This window comes from Euprymna scolopes, chromosome 10, assembly GCF_053919585.1.
Source record: "Euprymna scolopes isolate OS-2025 chromosome 10, ASM5391958v1, whole genome shotgun sequence".
Taxonomy (NCBI): Eukaryota; Metazoa; Mollusca; class Cephalopoda; order Sepiida; family Sepiolidae; genus Euprymna; species Euprymna scolopes.
Genome location: NC_136491.1, coordinates 1,128,192 through 1,145,071, shown reverse-complemented (window position 1 = coordinate 1,145,071; position 16,880 = coordinate 1,128,192). Strand labels below are relative to the sequence as shown.

At 36.7% G+C, this 16,880-nt stretch overlaps 1 protein-coding gene across 3 annotated transcripts in view; it reads right to left on the bottom strand.

The window, feature by feature from the left end:
* Positions 1 to 3,659: 3,659 nt before the first annotated feature.
* Positions 3,660 to 16,880, bottom strand: part of LOC145285783 (branched-chain alpha-ketoacid dehydrogenase kinase-like) — a 53,596-nt gene continuing 40,375 nt past the window's right edge. For 2 of the 3 annotated variants that reach the window (XM_080134150.1, XM_080134152.1), the window contains 2 exons: positions 9,480 to 9,644; positions 3,660 to 5,039 (listed from right to left, as the gene is read on the bottom strand). In XM_080134150.1, the coding sequence (XP_079990276.1) occupies positions 4,895 to 5,039; positions 9,480 to 9,644 (310 nt within the window). In that variant the 3' untranslated portion in view covers positions 3,660 to 4,894. The remainder of the gene's footprint in view (positions 5,040 to 9,479; positions 9,645 to 16,880) is intronic. The other variant, XM_080134151.1, reaches the window with a different exon arrangement.

The window sequence follows — 16,880 nt, the reverse complement described above, 5'->3', positions numbered from 1 at the left end:
TATAAACTCTAAAAATGAAATTATTTCATCTAGTAGGCATATAAAATGAAATTTACAGCTAGCCAAGTATTAAATCCAACTTACAAACAACCCTTTAAAATATCCTTTGATTTATAACTTATGCAGATTTACCTTCAAAATTCATTTTTAATTTTTATTTAATGCCATAATCTTAAATTATATATTGTCTTAGAAAATTTAAATTTGTAATTTTTTAAATTATTTCAATTTTTAGAAACAGTAATGATAGAGTTGGATAATACTATATTGACTTACCTAGCACAAAAACTCTTTGGGATATTTTAGCAATACTGATGGTAAGAATTTTATTCACGTATTAAACTTTAAAAACTCTTTGGGATACTTTGGTTACTTACCGACTTTTTACTTTGTAAATTTGGATTCCATTATTTGCAATATATGGATGAGAACTTCGAAGACTATTATGGTTTGCATTACTGTGGTTGGTCAATGGAGTGTGAACTTCTTACCCACCGACAGGGAATGTCATAAAAATGCTGTTTGTCTGATCCTTGTTCCCAATATTTTTTCTGTTTTGTTTTTTATAACACCAACCAACCACAAAGACGCACCAGAGGTGCTTTTTTTTTTTTTCGTGTGTGATAACCAACACTTCCCAGAGTAGCCTTCCAGTGAAAGATTGGGTTTGGTCTGTCCCATTCATATGATTGATTGAGAGACCATCGCTGCATGATATGGGTCATGCTATTGGCTTGACCACATTACAAGCAGCCCAGATCTCCATCACCACGTCCACCCTCCTGATCTGATCCTGGAGCCTATACTGAAGGTTTAGGCCTCAGATGTAGACCCAAGGAAATGCCTTGCTTAGATATTCGAGCCATAGATGGGAAGCTTTAATGCTGCTGGCAGGAGCAAGTATGATCCCATCAAGTGAGGAGACCAAAACTTCTTTCCAATACAATGCAGCTGTTTCACTATCATAAATCACTGGCCTTCTCATAACTAGCATACATGTAACAAACCAACGAGACCGGAACCCTAAAAGTTTGAGCAACCTGGTATATCAGTCATGCTTCATGGTGTTAAATGCCTTAGATACATCAATCATAACTGCACAGATCCAGAGTTTGGGTTACCCCATTCATACAACCTAGAGACCATCGCAGAGGGAAAAATCTAACAAAGTTATCTGAACTGTTTGGACCTTATTTATTAACCTGGTATCTATTCATTTATTATGCCCCACACGTACACATGTCATAGCAAGGAGAAGTGATATACCCAGTTCGAAATCACGCCCGTGACCTCTTCATAGCAAATACATAGACAGCGTATAAGTTGGAGTTGTGCACAACAAATTAGAGCAGCTTGGTATATAGTCATCGTCTATGGTAATGAATGCTTTTGGCACATCCATCATGACCGCACATAGATCCCGTATCTTCTGATAACAATGATTTAGTATTATGTGCAATGTGGCAGCAGTTTCCAGAGAACTGTCTTGCGCCTGGTATGTGAACTGATTGGGGAATTCACACACCTAGGCCTACTTCTGTGCTAACATCTTATGGTGACAATACAGCAGGACTGAGGAGACAGGATAGGGGGCAGCTGAGAGGGCTCAGTGACATTCTCAAACTTCATGACCAAGAACAACTTTGACTGACAGCGGGCTGGAGGCAGAGTTTTAGCTAACAGCACCATGTTCAGGAATACTGTGACAATCTTAGTCATTGGCAGAGTGTCAGCTGGTGAGAGGTCATCAAGTCCGGAGGTGAAACCCTTCATGACCTTTATAGAAGTCTCTACTTTCCTGACACCGAGTGGAGCCAGTACGCACCACTACTCATCTCCATTCCTCTGTGGTGGACTTTCGTCTGCCTCGCCAGTACGTACTCCATGATAGAAGTACTGGACGAAGAAGGTGTTCAATTACTCAACCACTACCCGCTTGTCAGCATCTTGGCAGACAAGATCCAATATTTGTGGCAATTCGACTCCAGATTCATCCATATCTGAATTGACCTCTCCAATCAGCATCTCTACTTTGTTAATAATTTCCAGATACCAAGTGGGATCATCATGCACTGGACTAGGCTCTCTTTCTTCTACCCTTGTCTCAATTACATGTTTCATTTCATGTGCTGGAAGGGGCCACTTGTCTGGTTGATTAAAGTGAAGCCGGAAGTATCTCCATAGCAGCTCGTTTTCTGCCTCGCCCGATGCAAAGAACTTGTCATGTATCCTCCGAAAATGTTATTTGGTAAATTTCATCTTCCTTCATAGAGCACCGTGGCGATGCAATCTTTCCTTTTGGTCTGATAGGTCTGATAGTTGTGTGATGGCAACATAAACTGTCTTCCTAGGTGTCAGTATGCATGCGGGAGGCAGCTGCGGTAGAGTATGAAAGCAATGGTGGCACATAGCTTCTTGAATGTTGGGTGTCTTTTTTTTTCTTTTTTTTTTTTTAACAAAGGAGTCTCTACTTATCAAGGCCCACAGGCCAATCAAGGATAAGGGTTAATGCGTGTACAGTAGTCAATGGGACAATATCATAATAATCATGAGTAGGGGAAATCTGGTAAATTGGATTACTTAAGGGTACAGCTCATCAAGAACTTGTTTGCATTGGACTTGAAGACAACCATATTGTAGTCAGCTGGAAATCAGAGAAACAGAAGACAGTGCCAAAGGCAGTTCTAAGAAATAAGCTTTGTTCATGGAATCTATGTTTAGGTACAGATAAAGAGTGGGGAAATATATTGATAGTTGCTTCAGTTGAAAGTTTGGTGAAGGTGAGGGGCGACAGATTAGAGCTCATATGAGTATCTGCCATGAAAATAACAATAAAGCAGACACATGCCCGCAACGTCTCTTCTGTGGAAAAGAGGTTCCAGGAAAGAGAAAAGAGTATCCCTCACTAGGCTACAAAGTCTATTTTGAACTTTGTCAAGGCAAGATAAACTGCTTCTAGCAGCTCTTGCTCAGATGTGGCAACAGTACTCCATCCTGGACGTACTTAGGGTACTTGTACAGTTTAATCAAGACATTAAAAAATGAAAATATCTTAGGATGTGATTTGTGAGATCATTGATGTAAATCAGGAAGAGAGTTGGGCCAAGGATTAATACTTTGCAACTCATGATGCACAAGATACTTAATGGTCTGTACTGAGGGGGAGATAACTGATCACCTGAATTCTTAAATATGAGGCATACTGATGAGGTTTTCCAGGGTGTTGGGAAGCAATTCTCCTTAAGGCAACGCTTAAACAGCTTTGTAAGTATGGGAGCTAATTCTGGTTGAAGCCTTTTCAGCATTATAATTAAAATGTTGTCAGGGCTAGTTGCTTTACTGCAATCAAGGTTTTTGATTAGCTTGGCAGTCTTGTTCACATCGGATAGAATTAGCTGCAAAGTTCTTGGCAAAGAGTTTGGCTTTGTACGAAGCTGAGGAGATGACCTCTGGTCCGTTGATAATGGTTGGGATAGAACGCACACTTCTGTTCAGGATCCTATTTGTTATTTGCCAAAACTGGTGGGAACCAAGCTGCTGCTCAGCTACTTTGGACTTGACGGATTAACCATACAAATCTCTCTTTTATAGTGTTTGCTGGCAGTCCTGAAAGCGGCTTTAGTTTCAGTACATCTATTACATTGAAAGCTATGGAAAAAGTGATTTCTGTGTGTAATGGAGAGAACCACAGCTGGTTGTTAGGTTTTTGCTGAACCTTTTTGAAGGATATAAAGCAGTCTATACCTACAATTAACTCATTCATAAGCAAGGACATTTTAGTGTTCTCTTCGGGACTTCATCCAATCTTCTTTTGCTCAGTTGCAAACTCAAGCCCTCGGGGAGCCTTCTAACGGACTACTTACACCTCTGCTGACAGAATCAACCAGTCAGCTACATTAGGATACAAGAGCAACAGATCAAAGGAAATCTGTGTTGGTTTCGTTAATTATTTTGACTCCCAGTGGAAGATTAACCCAATGGGTTGGTTGGTTGGTTTACCGCATATCAGCCCTTTTCAGGTAATTTAATGCCGAATCCAGTAATTTTGAAGAAAATTTTTTTAATAGAATATATTTTTTTTCAAGTCGGTTTCTATTTAACCCATAGTTGAGACCCTAACAGGTACTACCACTCCGAGTCAGACTGGACCTGAGAACAATGGCAATTAAAGGGTGGCTCCACACTCCCTAAAGCCCACAAGCTGGGGCCTCACTATCTAATATAGTTTAAGGTCATATCCAGGACCCTAACCACTGAGAGACATACTCAGCCAGCAGGCCTTAGCAGTCAAACTAGTCAATAACAATTCTAGTCACTCAAACGTGCTGATTGCCACATTTCTAGTAGTCACTAATGGGATAACTAATGGATTTGCAGGACGAGACCAGAAGGACTCTCATGCAACTCTGCTCTGATAACCTTAAACCATCACTGTTGCCATGAGGTGGTGGTGCAACTTTAGAGACAGGTTTGAAAATACTTGGGTCAGTGACTATGGCAGCTATATCAGCTAGTTCTTGCCTGAAACAAGAAAATTAATAAAAAGGTTAGAAAGGATTCAAACCAAAATATGTAAACAGTAATTGCCCATGTTATTTATGAAATAATATAAATTTGAGTTTCTAGTTTGACAAAAAAAAATGTTATATTTTTAAATTTATGCTAACTAGAAATACATCTTTGAAAATCTATGAACTAACGATTAATCATTTTTATTCTTTAATTCCTTTTTTGAATATTTGATGAATTATTAAATATTGTAATTGACTCAATTTTTATTTTCATCACTTATTTTGTTTTTATTGCTCTATCTAGTATATTAAACTTACTCTAGATAGAAAGATAAATATTATATACTTAGAAACTAAGTTATTTAGACATACATGTATATAATCTATATTCTGAAACTTTCCCTTTTTCCATCAACATGTCGTAGTCGTAAGTAAACATCTGTTCCAATTCCTTGTAGAGATTCTAAGGTCAAATTCCCGCCAAGATAATGAGCAAAGGCACGTGAGCAAGGTAGGCCAAATCCATAGCTGGAAAAGAAAACAAAATGTTAAAAGTAATTTGTTTAAGAGAAATCAGATATATTTTTTAAATAGATGCATAAATTGGTCAGCAATAAAATTGCAGATGACATTTGAATCCTAGTCAAGCTGTTATTTCAATTTTATTATTAAGTTGGTGCAAAAGTAATGTTTTTTGGCACACACACACACATATATATATATATATATATATCCGATAAAAAACATTTTTGCACCAAACTAACAAGACTCCCGGGGAAAGGTATGAATTCAGCTTTTCTGAGTTAAATAGTGTTATATTGTCAGCAGATTCTCGACATGGAGGAGTGTATATATTATGTACATATACCTGGTCCGTCCCTGATCTTGTTTGACAGATCCTCAGGAACAGCTGTAAAGAAGATTCTTTCCAATGAATCAACAAATCTCAGGTCGTCTTTTCAGCAACTTTTATTACTGAGGTTTTCCCATTGGAAAGCTGCTGCTAGTTCTAGACTAACATATTCTGATCTTCTCTACTGGGAGTCATCACCGTCTGACAATCCACTCTCTCACTCTGAATTTTTGACTGTTCAAATCATACATGTTTTTTCCAAACCTTTGCCGAATTACACATTATTTTAAAAATGATCTCTACATAAGGCTACAGACTCTAGCTATTTTTAAATTGTTTATATTCTGCATTCTTTAATCTATTAAACATCTTAATAGTAATACCAAACGACATACTGTTTAGTGTTGGACAAAGCACATTCTGCTACTTAATTTGACAGTCATAGTTTTCATAACATTAATTAATAGATTTCTCCTTTGTTAATATAAAACTTATATGACTGAATTCAAAATAAAATGTTCTTTTGTTGTGATTTATATATACAAGAAATTGCAATTTAATGCCACCTATTAACAACAAAACATACCGCCATAGTGTGTCTGTGAGCAATAATGATTTTACGGACACGTGTTTTGGGTCTATTCATATAAATATTTGTCACGGAAGTTCTACTAGTCGATGAGGTTTCATATTTTTAAAACAATGAGAGAAAAAAATTGTCTTTATCATGGCATTTGAACAAAACGTGTGATTTTCCAGTTAAAAGTTACAGCATCTTGAAGTTGAGGCGTTCTAGTACAAAAATAAATCAAGATAGAAACTTCATTCAAACGGTACGTAATAGCCAATAGATTTATTTCTTTTGTTATAAAATTTGAAAAGAATTGGTTAAGAACTTTTACGTGCGCATGATAGAAATGAAACTCAATTATGCTAATTCGTTTAATGTACTTGAAACATAATTGTAATCTGTACAAAATTTCCTTTCATTTGATATGCTACAAGCCATATTTTGTTAATTTCTTGAAATCGTGTCGTGGTGGCTATCTTAGATTTCCCGGTTACCATCTTGGAATTTTCACGGTATAATAATGAAAAATGATAATGTCCATCAGAATAATATTTTGCGTGATAATAAAACCTTATCTCCCATTGTTTTTAGCTATTTTATGATGTTTCCACTTAAAATGAAACTTAATTATGCTAATTAGTATGTTAATTAGTTTAATGTACTTGAAAACATAATTCTAATCTGTATCAAATTTCCTTTAATTTGATATGATACCAGTCATATTTTGTTAATTTCTTTGAATCGTGTCATGGTGGCCATCTTTGATTTTTCATGATGTTATAATGGCAAATGATAATATTCATCAGAATAATACTTCCTAAGATGATAATGCCTTACTTACCATTTTTCTTAGCTGTTTTTATGAGGTTTCTACTTAAAGCTGTTAAAATGAAACTGAAATATGTTAATTAGTATGTAAGTTACCAAATGAGATGGTCATAAATAACGCCAACTTCATGGTATTATGATATGTTCAAAATTTCATCATAATATCCTAAAAAGATCTGAAGATACAACTTTTTAAAAACCTCCGACTCCTTCCGACTCCGCAACCCTGGTTATAATGGCAAATGATAACGTCCATCAGAATAATACTTCCTATGATGATAAAACCTTACTTACCATTTTTCTTAGCTGTTTTTATGATGTTTCTACTTAAAGCCGTTAAAATGAAACTGAAATATACTAAATATCTAAGTTACCAAGTGAGGTGGTCGGAGAATAGAGAGTACTGGTGTACTTAGAAAACAGATACTGGGATACAACATTGGGGTGATGAGACAAAGGTTGGAGTTTGAGACCTATTAAATTTGAGACTTTTTTTGACCCTGTATAAGAGGGAGACAATAGCAGTAGAGGCATCCGCCCAGATGTGGCAACAATACTCTATACGTGGGTAAATGGTGGGTTAGTAGAGGTATAAGATGTTCTCAGGTGAGAGTAATTTTCTAGCATGGTAGAAGGAGCCCACCTTTTTATGCAGCAACCATGGCAATATCCATAATGTTCCAATTCATGTTGCTTGTGAATGTTAAGTCCATGTGTTTGAACGATGAAATCTCAAGTAGGGTGTTATGTCAGTGGGACATGAGAAGGGGAAAGACCCCAGAAATTAAAAGAGCAAACTAGAGAAGTTTGAAAATGATATTTGGAAAAGGTTAGAATCAAACCCAGACAGAAAAATTAAAGAATACATATTGAAATCCTAGGAATGTAGAACAATTGTCATTATTCTTGGAAATAAAATATTATTTATGTCAGAGTTAGAGATGAACAATGCAGTTTAGAAATAATGAAATAAATAGGTTATAAATGAAACAATTCATTTAGGAATTTCTTTGTTTGACAAAAGTGTGTTTAGACATACATAGGTGAAATCCACGGAAATGAATTTCATGTGTCAAAGCACGCCTCTAACATCATAAAGAATGGAATTTCCAATATATTGAGATCAGTTTGAGACAGTCACAGGCAGAGAAGAGACTCAGAGAGTCGAGTTGGTCAGACTGGGAGCTGATGTTCCTTGGAGGCCAAGGGGGGAGAAGAGGAGTCAATGTAATCGTAAGAGCTTGAATTTCTGATTCATCAATCAATCAGCTGGTAGAATAAAGAATCATCATATATTCGTAAACTGTTTGTCTCCGTCGTCAGCATTACAACAGAAAGGTAAATGTGTTTTTTTCGATCATCTGTAAATGAACTTCGTATAACTGCCTCCAAGTATATGTGTCCCCGCCACCAACATAAAGTATTTCCCCTGTATTAAAAAGAACTATAAGTAAATGTCTCTCCCAGATCCGTATTAATAATGTGAACTAAATAGAACCGTTTACACCGTTATACAAACATTATATAAATGTCATTATCATTATCTGTATTTTGCGTCTCTGATATGACCCCCCCCCACACACACATACAACAATAGCAATTGATGATTGAGAAGGTATTTTTTAGTTATTAAAGGAAAGAAACTTAGTTTTAGTGGATGCAATAAAATACATTTAATTTTGTAGATAATTGACTTCAATGTTAACATGAATGAACATATTTCAACTCTTTCCAATAAAAGAGAGGGGGGGTTGTTTTACGGCATATCAACCCTTTTCAGGTTATTTAATACCAAATTCAAAGATTTTGAAGAAAAATTTTTTAATAGAATATATTTGTTGTTTTCAAGTCGGTTTCTATTTAACCCATAGTTAGGGCATTAACAGGTACTATCACTCTGGGTCAGAGTGGACCTGGGAGCAATGGCAATTAAAGGGTGGCTCCACACTCCCCAAAGCCCGCAAGCTAGGGCCTCACCACTGGATATAGTTTAAGGTCATATCCAGGACCAAAGAGGGGGGGGGAGAAAATAAAACATGCTGACAATGAAAAAAAAAAAACTTTATTTTTAAAACAAATCTAATTATAGATGATTTCTTTACCCATTTTTTTTAACCATCTCATTTTGTCATGTGAAAACAAAAATACAATTTTGTGAATAATCAACTTTAAAGTTAAAATGTACGAGTGTATTTGAACTCTTTCCAACAAAGGAGGAGTGTGGGTGAAGAAAGCATAAAAGCTCCAATAACTGCTCATCACTGAAATGTTGCTTCCCTGTGCCTGTTTTACAAGTACTTTAATGGAATGTACTCTAATAAACTCTTAGCACTTGAGCTCCCGTGGTGTAGATACTCTCCATTAGCCTGACAAGCAGCAAAATTCAACCCTTTTACTGCCGAGTTCCCTAGACGCCACAAAGTTTCTTCCCTCGAACTACTAGACTTTGGAATTTCCATCTTGGTTCCTGTTTCCCTAACTGTACTAACACAAAAGTTTAAATGTAATGTGAACAGACATTTCACTGCTCAACTCCCCACAATCCTCTATTAGATATAATCACAAATAGTAGCCCCTTATGTTTCAAGTGAGAAAAAAAAAAAGGGTTAATTTATATTTTAATTATCTTAATATAATAAATAAATTAACTAAATTTTTTGATTTTGTTCCAAGAAAGTTTTATGCAGGTAGATTTTCAAATCTAACTTTTACTTACCCTGCCATCAACCCGGGGGCGGGTCCAGTAAAATTAGACTGAGTTATTGTGCCAAAAAGGCCGCCACTCACACGGTCATCAGTCAAAGTTCCGCTGGTTGTAAAACTGTAGTCAAACACTTTCTGGACAAGATCGACTGGGATACCTCCTCCTCGATCACTCACTCTGAAGAAGAATAAAATAGGAAAAAGAAATTAATTTATTAAGTCCAAGGGTATTTTTTTTTACTATTCAATTAAAACGAATGACTAAAAACGGGTTAGAATACACAAATTGAAAGGACACAAATTAATCTAAACACTAATAAAGTTGAATTTTTTTGACACACTGACATTGATATATAAAGCTTACTTTTTCTAAAATTACTAAAACAAACTTTTTAATATACTCAGTCATGGGTATGTGAACAACTTCATAAAGGTTAACTTATTTGCATATTCCTTTGAAAAACGAACTTTAATTATTCATTTATTTTATGGTTTCTTATTGGATAATTGTTTTCATTCAACTATTATGCTCAGTTCTATTTATCTCAGTTTTATTTCTACAGTGTGCATAATTGCATAGCATTTAGAATGAAAAGTTCTAGCACATGCATTTATACATATATATAAAAGTGACCTTGTCTGTATGTGTGCAGAATGGCCTCTACCAAACTCCTCTCAATTTTTCGTCTACATACTTGAAACTTGATTATATATGGGAAATTTGGACCCATGGAACAAATTTAATTTGGTTTTTAACTGGTAAAAATAGCTGCTAAAGGATCAAAATTGAAAAAAAAAAAAAGAAATAATCGAACTTAAGAGTAAATTGACTAAACCTTGTTACTTCTATGCATGTGCAAATATACATTTTAGGTTGAAGTTGCTTGATTTTTAACGTTTTCTTATCAATCTGTTGATAATTCAAACAGTTATGATTAAAGCTGGAGCACTTATTGTTTGGTTTTGAATCTAGCTAATGGTACCCAAGTCATTTTTTTTTTTTTTAACTTTTGAAATCATTAATATATATTGAGTACAATATAATAATCAATAAATATGAAATCTGCATGAATTAAAGTGCACTGCTATATATTCACACGTTCGGCAATAAGTTAGTTCCTTACTATTGCAAGACTCCTTTAAGGTCATACATCCTTAAACAAATAGAATTTTGGCAAATTTTACAAAATGTTTTAAGAGGGTTTCAAGGACTTGTTAAATACAAATGCATTTTATCCTTTCTTCAGAGTAATTATGCAGTAAACAGTATTAATATATATTATCTTGTAGATTCTAAAAAGAAATTATTTGGTGTCTACTTATAGGACAGTAGGACCTAATGAGTTAATAAATCATCTAATAATAATAATACACATTGTATATATTTTTGACCAAACAAAGCTCCTACATAGAAATAATAAAGATTTAAAATATTACAGGCTTTTTGCATGAAAACTAAGATGCTTAAGATTTTAATCCCTTTTTAAATATATTTGACGTCTAGACATAACTAGCAGAATAAAAGAAAAAGGTGTGAAGTATAGATAAGATAGAACTAAGAATTAAAAATTGTGTTGTTTCAAGTATGAAGACAAATTTCTTTTATATCAAAACTTTAAGTGGAAGTATATTTAAAGCTGCAAACAGTTTGACAGGACAAGATCTATAAATTTTTGGTGCCATGTGAAAAAGTAAATCTATAAATAAAATCAAGCAGTGATCATATGGTTTCATGGGAGGACTTAATTGCATCAGAGTGAAAATGTTTGTTACTCCCTGCGATATTATTTACTAGGAGAGCAAGTCCAACGGGATTAAATGTAATAATAAACAGGGACTAAATGTGTATATTGTTGGCTAGGAACATGCTTTAGTAGTAGCTGTAACTGGTAAACATTAAAGTTCTGCACAGAAAGTGTTTTCTTTTTTTCCTTTCAATGTCATAAGTGGGGTAGGAGAAATTGGAAATTGATATTATTTTATTAATATAAAAATTCATTAAGTGGAAGCATATTTAAAGCTGCATAGAATTTTGTGTACAAACAAGAAATGCACTAATTAACAATCGAAATACTAACAAAGAAAAATATTTTGGAAAACAATTTTGACGTCATCCAGTGTGCAGAGCAACAATTTGACTTGATATGCAGAGCTTGCTACATGCTTGATAACAAAATTCCAACATTTACCAGAATCTTGGGCCAATTTTTCAGATGTCAGGAGTGGCATGCCATTTCAACCCTTATCTGGTCAGTCCATCTCTTTGGTGGTCTTCCTCTAAATTTTTTTTGAATGAAAACTGAATAGGATTTCTTTAAATAGCTAGAGTTTGGTAGTTGAGAAACTCTTTTTTAAAAAACATTGATGAATCTGTTAACATTAAAGCTCTTATATCTGCATTTCTTCATCTATCTTGTAAAGCTATTCCAAGAATAGTTCTGAAACATTTCATTTCAAACATCAAGTTTCCTCTCCTGCTCTGCCAGTATAGTCCATGTTTCACTTGCATATAGGAACTATCAATGTATTGTAAAGTCTTAACTTCAGTGATTGATATGTCCTTCCTGTTTGATATCTTTTCTTTGAGACATCCAAATGCTGTCCAATTCCTATTCTGTTAATTTTTATGAGAATCCTGAAAACACCGAGCCAATTCTTACTAATTTTATATATTTGAAGTCCAGACATAACTAGCAGACATTCTGTTAAGTGCTGGTATTTGAAAATTTTATTTAAAAATCAATATTCTTTTAAAAAAAAAAATTTTTTTTTGCTATTTTAGTTCCAAATAAAAAAAAAAATCGTTTTCTTAAACAAGTTAAGCATATATAAAGTCACATCGAAGTCACGTGGTTTCATAATGTAAATAAAAAATATATATTTCCACAAAGATTTTAGTTATCTGTACAAATTTAAGCTATCATGATCTGATAGGCAAAAAAAAAAAAAGAAAAAAAACATCAGCTTTATATAATCCTTCTTCAGAGGCACAACTTTGTATCCTTGATTGAGATTGTCGGACTGACTTCCTCATCTTGGTTGTTATTGTCACAACGTTTCGGCCGTTTTGCCCTCCGGCCTTCGTCAGGTGAACGGTTTGTTAGGAGTCTCGAACCCAACCCTTTATTATTATTACGGGGGTACCGTGTTCGGACTCCAGCTAGGCTTTGGGACATAGTTGCTGATTCTCTGTTTTTCAATGTTACTTTTTTTTCACTGCCTTCGTTCAGGATTGAACTCAGCACCTTTGGGTGACTGTAAACTTTGATACAACGTCTAGGACCACTCGGCCATATGTCACTAGGACAATTCTTAGTTGGTTTTTGTTAATGTTAAACCTATGTTGTTATTCAAGGTTTTCTCTCTCTATCAGAGGTGTCCAAATTGCATTCAGCTCTATGCTTGGTTTGCTCAGTAGGTTGCTATGTCCGAGCATGTAAGCTGTTTCTTTAAGTTTTCTCACTTTCCAGTGGGTCTCTCTGTTTATTATTTTTACTTCATCCCATAGGGGGCGATGATCCCCCCTCTCCATCCAGACATGGTTCGCTATACCCGATTTTTCCGTCTCCCCTTTAGTTACCGCTTTTCGGTGTTCTTCCACCCTTACTTTAAGGGGGCGGCATGTTTCACCCTTGTAAACCTTTCTGCAACTGCATGGGATGGAGTATATGCAGTTTTTGGTCATGTTCTCATCCATGCGGGGCTTCACTCGTACCAGGTGTCGTCTGAGTGTTGACTCGCTTTTGAATACTGTCCTGATGTTGTAGGGGGCACATATTCTCTGAATCTTTTCGGAGATGCCTCGTATGTATGGTAGGCAGACCGTTGGAGGTTTTTGGGTTTCATTCTCCTCTCTTATACTATTAACACGTCTGGTGGATAGTATGCTATCGGGGTAGTTGTTACGACGGAGGGTATTCTTCAACCTGACCATTTCTTGGTGGTATGTAATGGTGTCGCTACTTATTGTCTCTGCTCGATGTTGTAAGCAGCGTGCGATTCCATGTTTGATACTGTATGGGTGATGGGAGTTGAAGTTTAGGTATTGTCCGGTGAAGGTAGGCTTGCGATATACGGATGTCTTAAACCCATGCTCTGTGCGTGATATGAGTATATCAAGGAAGGCCAGTTGGTTATCTTTTTCTTTCTCCATTGTGAACTGTATCGATGGTCTTATTGAGTTCACATGATCTAGGAGAGCCTGGATGTCTTCCTGATGGGGCCAGAGTATGAAGGTGTCATCAACGTATCTTAGCCACATGGTGGGCTTTAAGGGAGCTGAACCTAAGGCCATGTCTTCGAAGTATTCCATGTATATGTTCGCCATCACTGGTGATAATGGTGAGCCCATAGCTAGTCCCTCCTCTTGTCGATATAGGTCAGTACCCATTCTGAAGTAGGTTGTTTCTATGCAGAATGTCAGCATTTCCATTAAGTTTGGCAATGGTACACATGTGCGCTCTTCTATGGAGAGGTCCGCAGCTAGTTTGTCTTGAATTACTGCTAGTGCCTCACTAGTTGGGATTTTAGTGAACAGGCTAACCACATCTAGGCTTACCATTTGGTTTGTACTGATGGGTGCTCCCTTGATCAGTTCCGTGAAGTGGGCAGAATTCTTTACATGTGTTGCTGACTTGCCTGCTAATGGGTTCATTATATCCACAAGGTACCTGCTCAGTGGGTGGCATGCTGAGCCTCGGCAGCTCACTATGGGTCTGAGTGGAATACCGTCTGTGTATCTTGGGGAGACCGTACATATGTGGTAGCTTACTGTAATGCTGGACCAGCTGTCTATATCTCATCGGAGCGATGTGTTCCTTGTTTTTCGTAAGGATTTGTAACAGCTTTCTTTCGGTTTTCAAAGTTGGGTCCTTCTTTATTTTACCGTAGCTACCATCTGCGATAAGGCCTGCCATTTTTTCAGAGTATTCCGACATGTCCATCACCACAGTAGCATTGCCTTTGTCTGCTGGCAGAATTATTATACTGCTGTCACCCTGTAGGTTTCTTATAGCCAGCCTATCTTCCCGAGAGATGTTTGATTTAGGAGGCTTGGCTTTCTCGAGTACTTGTCTCACTTTCCATCTTATTTCATCACCTTGGGTTGATGGGATTCTCAGGGCTATATCTTCCATGTGTGTTATGATATCTAAGAATGGAACGCGTTTGGTTGTTGTTGCGAAGTTGAGACCTTTATTTAGTACTGCTTCCTCTGAGTGACTCAGTTGGCGGCTGCTGAGGTTGATGACCGCTTTCACAGGTGAGCGGTGTTTTGATGTTACAATCCTCTGGTCTTTGAGCTTTGTGAGCTTCTTGATTTGGCGTCCTTTGACCTTCTCATATTCTTGTCTGTACGATTTATCCAGATCTGATTGGATTCTCACCCTGTCTTCCTCTTGGGTCACTTTGACAAGGAACGATGTTAAGGTGTTGGAGATTTCATTCCTTAGTTTTTGTTTATTCCAGCGGGTGTGTTGGATCCTTTCTCGAACGAGGGCATGCCCTGCCCTTTCCGCGACTCTACGTGCCTTCCTGGAATCCACTGCTGTTTTTAATGTCAACCCTGCTGGTATGAGTTTTAAGTCTCTACATCTGTACAGGAAGGTTAGATGGTTAGCGAGTCTTGCCAGTTTCATATGACGCTTTTCTAGGTGTCGCCATTCAATCCTAATGTCGGGTCCGTACCGATTCGATAGTAATTGTCTGTATTTTTGAGACTACCCCGATAGCATACTATCCAGACGTGTTAATAGTATAAGAGAGGAGAATGAAACCCAAAAACCTCCAACGGTCTGCCTACCATACATACGAGGCATCTCCGAAAAGATTCAGAGAATATGTGCCCCCTACAACATCAGGACAGTATTCAAAAGCGAGTCAACACTCAGACGACACCTGGTACAAGTGAAGCCCCGCATGGATGAGAACATGACCAAAAACTGCATATACTCCATCCCATGCAGTTGCAGAAAGGTTTACAAGGGTGAAACATGCCGCCCCCTTAAAGTAAGGGTGGAAGAACACCGAAAAGCGGTAACTAAAGGGGAGACAGAAAAATCGGGTATAGCGAACCATGTCTGGATGGAGAGGGGGGATCATCGCCCCCTATGGGATGAAGTAAAAATAATAAACAGAGAGACCCACTGGAAAGTGAGAAAACTTAAAGAAACAGCTCACATGCTCGGACATAACAACCTACTGAGCAAACCAAGCATAGAGCTGAATGCAATTTGGACACCTCTGATAGAGAGAGAAAACCTTGAATAACAACATAGGTTTTAACATTAACAAAAACCAACTAAGAATTGTCCTAGTGACATATGGCCGAGTGGTCCTAGACGTTGTATCAAAGTTTACAGTTACCCAAAGGTGCTGAGTTCAATCCTGAACGAAGGCAGTGAAAAAAAAGTAACATTGAAAAACAGAGAATCAGCAACTATGTCCCAAAGCCTAGCTGGAGTCCGAACACGGTACCCCCGTAATAATAATAAAGGGTTGGGTTCGAGACTCCTAACAAACCGTTCACCTGACGAAGGCCGGAGGGCAAAACGGCCGAAACGTTGTGACAATAACAACCAAGATGAGGAAGTCAGTCCGACAATCTCAATCAATGAAAACAACTCATCTCAAAAATACAGACAATTACTAACTTTGTATCCTATTCAAATTTTATTTTATCTTTGTGGATTTTCTATATTCCAAAACTGCATAGACACATTTAATAATAATTCAATCTACACAGACTCATTTGCTCACCAAATGCATTAAGCACGAAAGAAGTGAATTAATCTACTACCAGGGTTATTCGAAATGTAAGTCTTCCTATTTTTTTTAACTCAAAAAGTTGAATGTTGAAGAGCTATGAAGATGGGGGTAGTACCATTAAATAAGCACATCAGAAATTATTTTACTACATAGTCACCACCATTCTCAATGCACTTTTGCTAGCTTCTTGATGTCTTGATCATAAAAGTCAAGAGTGCGCTTTGTCACTCACATTTCTGTTGCTACTCTGAAATCAACAAACTCAACTGCTGACATCAATTGTATCAGCTTCGTAAGTGTTCAACAGGTGCCAGTAAATGTTGATCGGTTCAATTTTTTCTGCATGGAAGAATTCAATGAGGCATTTCTGCTTGTGACATGCATCCATGATAGGGGTTGCTTTCTTAGAGTTGCACACTATCAATATCTGCAACATGGAGATGAGACTTTTAGGTCATGAATGCATAAGTTCAGTCATCATAACAATGCAATTTGCATTCCTTCTGAACAATTTGGGCGGAATTAAAAAATAGGAGGCATTACTTTTGGAACATCCTTTGTATATAAAATAAAGTTTTCTTCTCTCCATGTGTGTGGGTGTTAGGGTTTAACTTTAAAAAATTCACAAGTTACACTTACAAACCTTAGA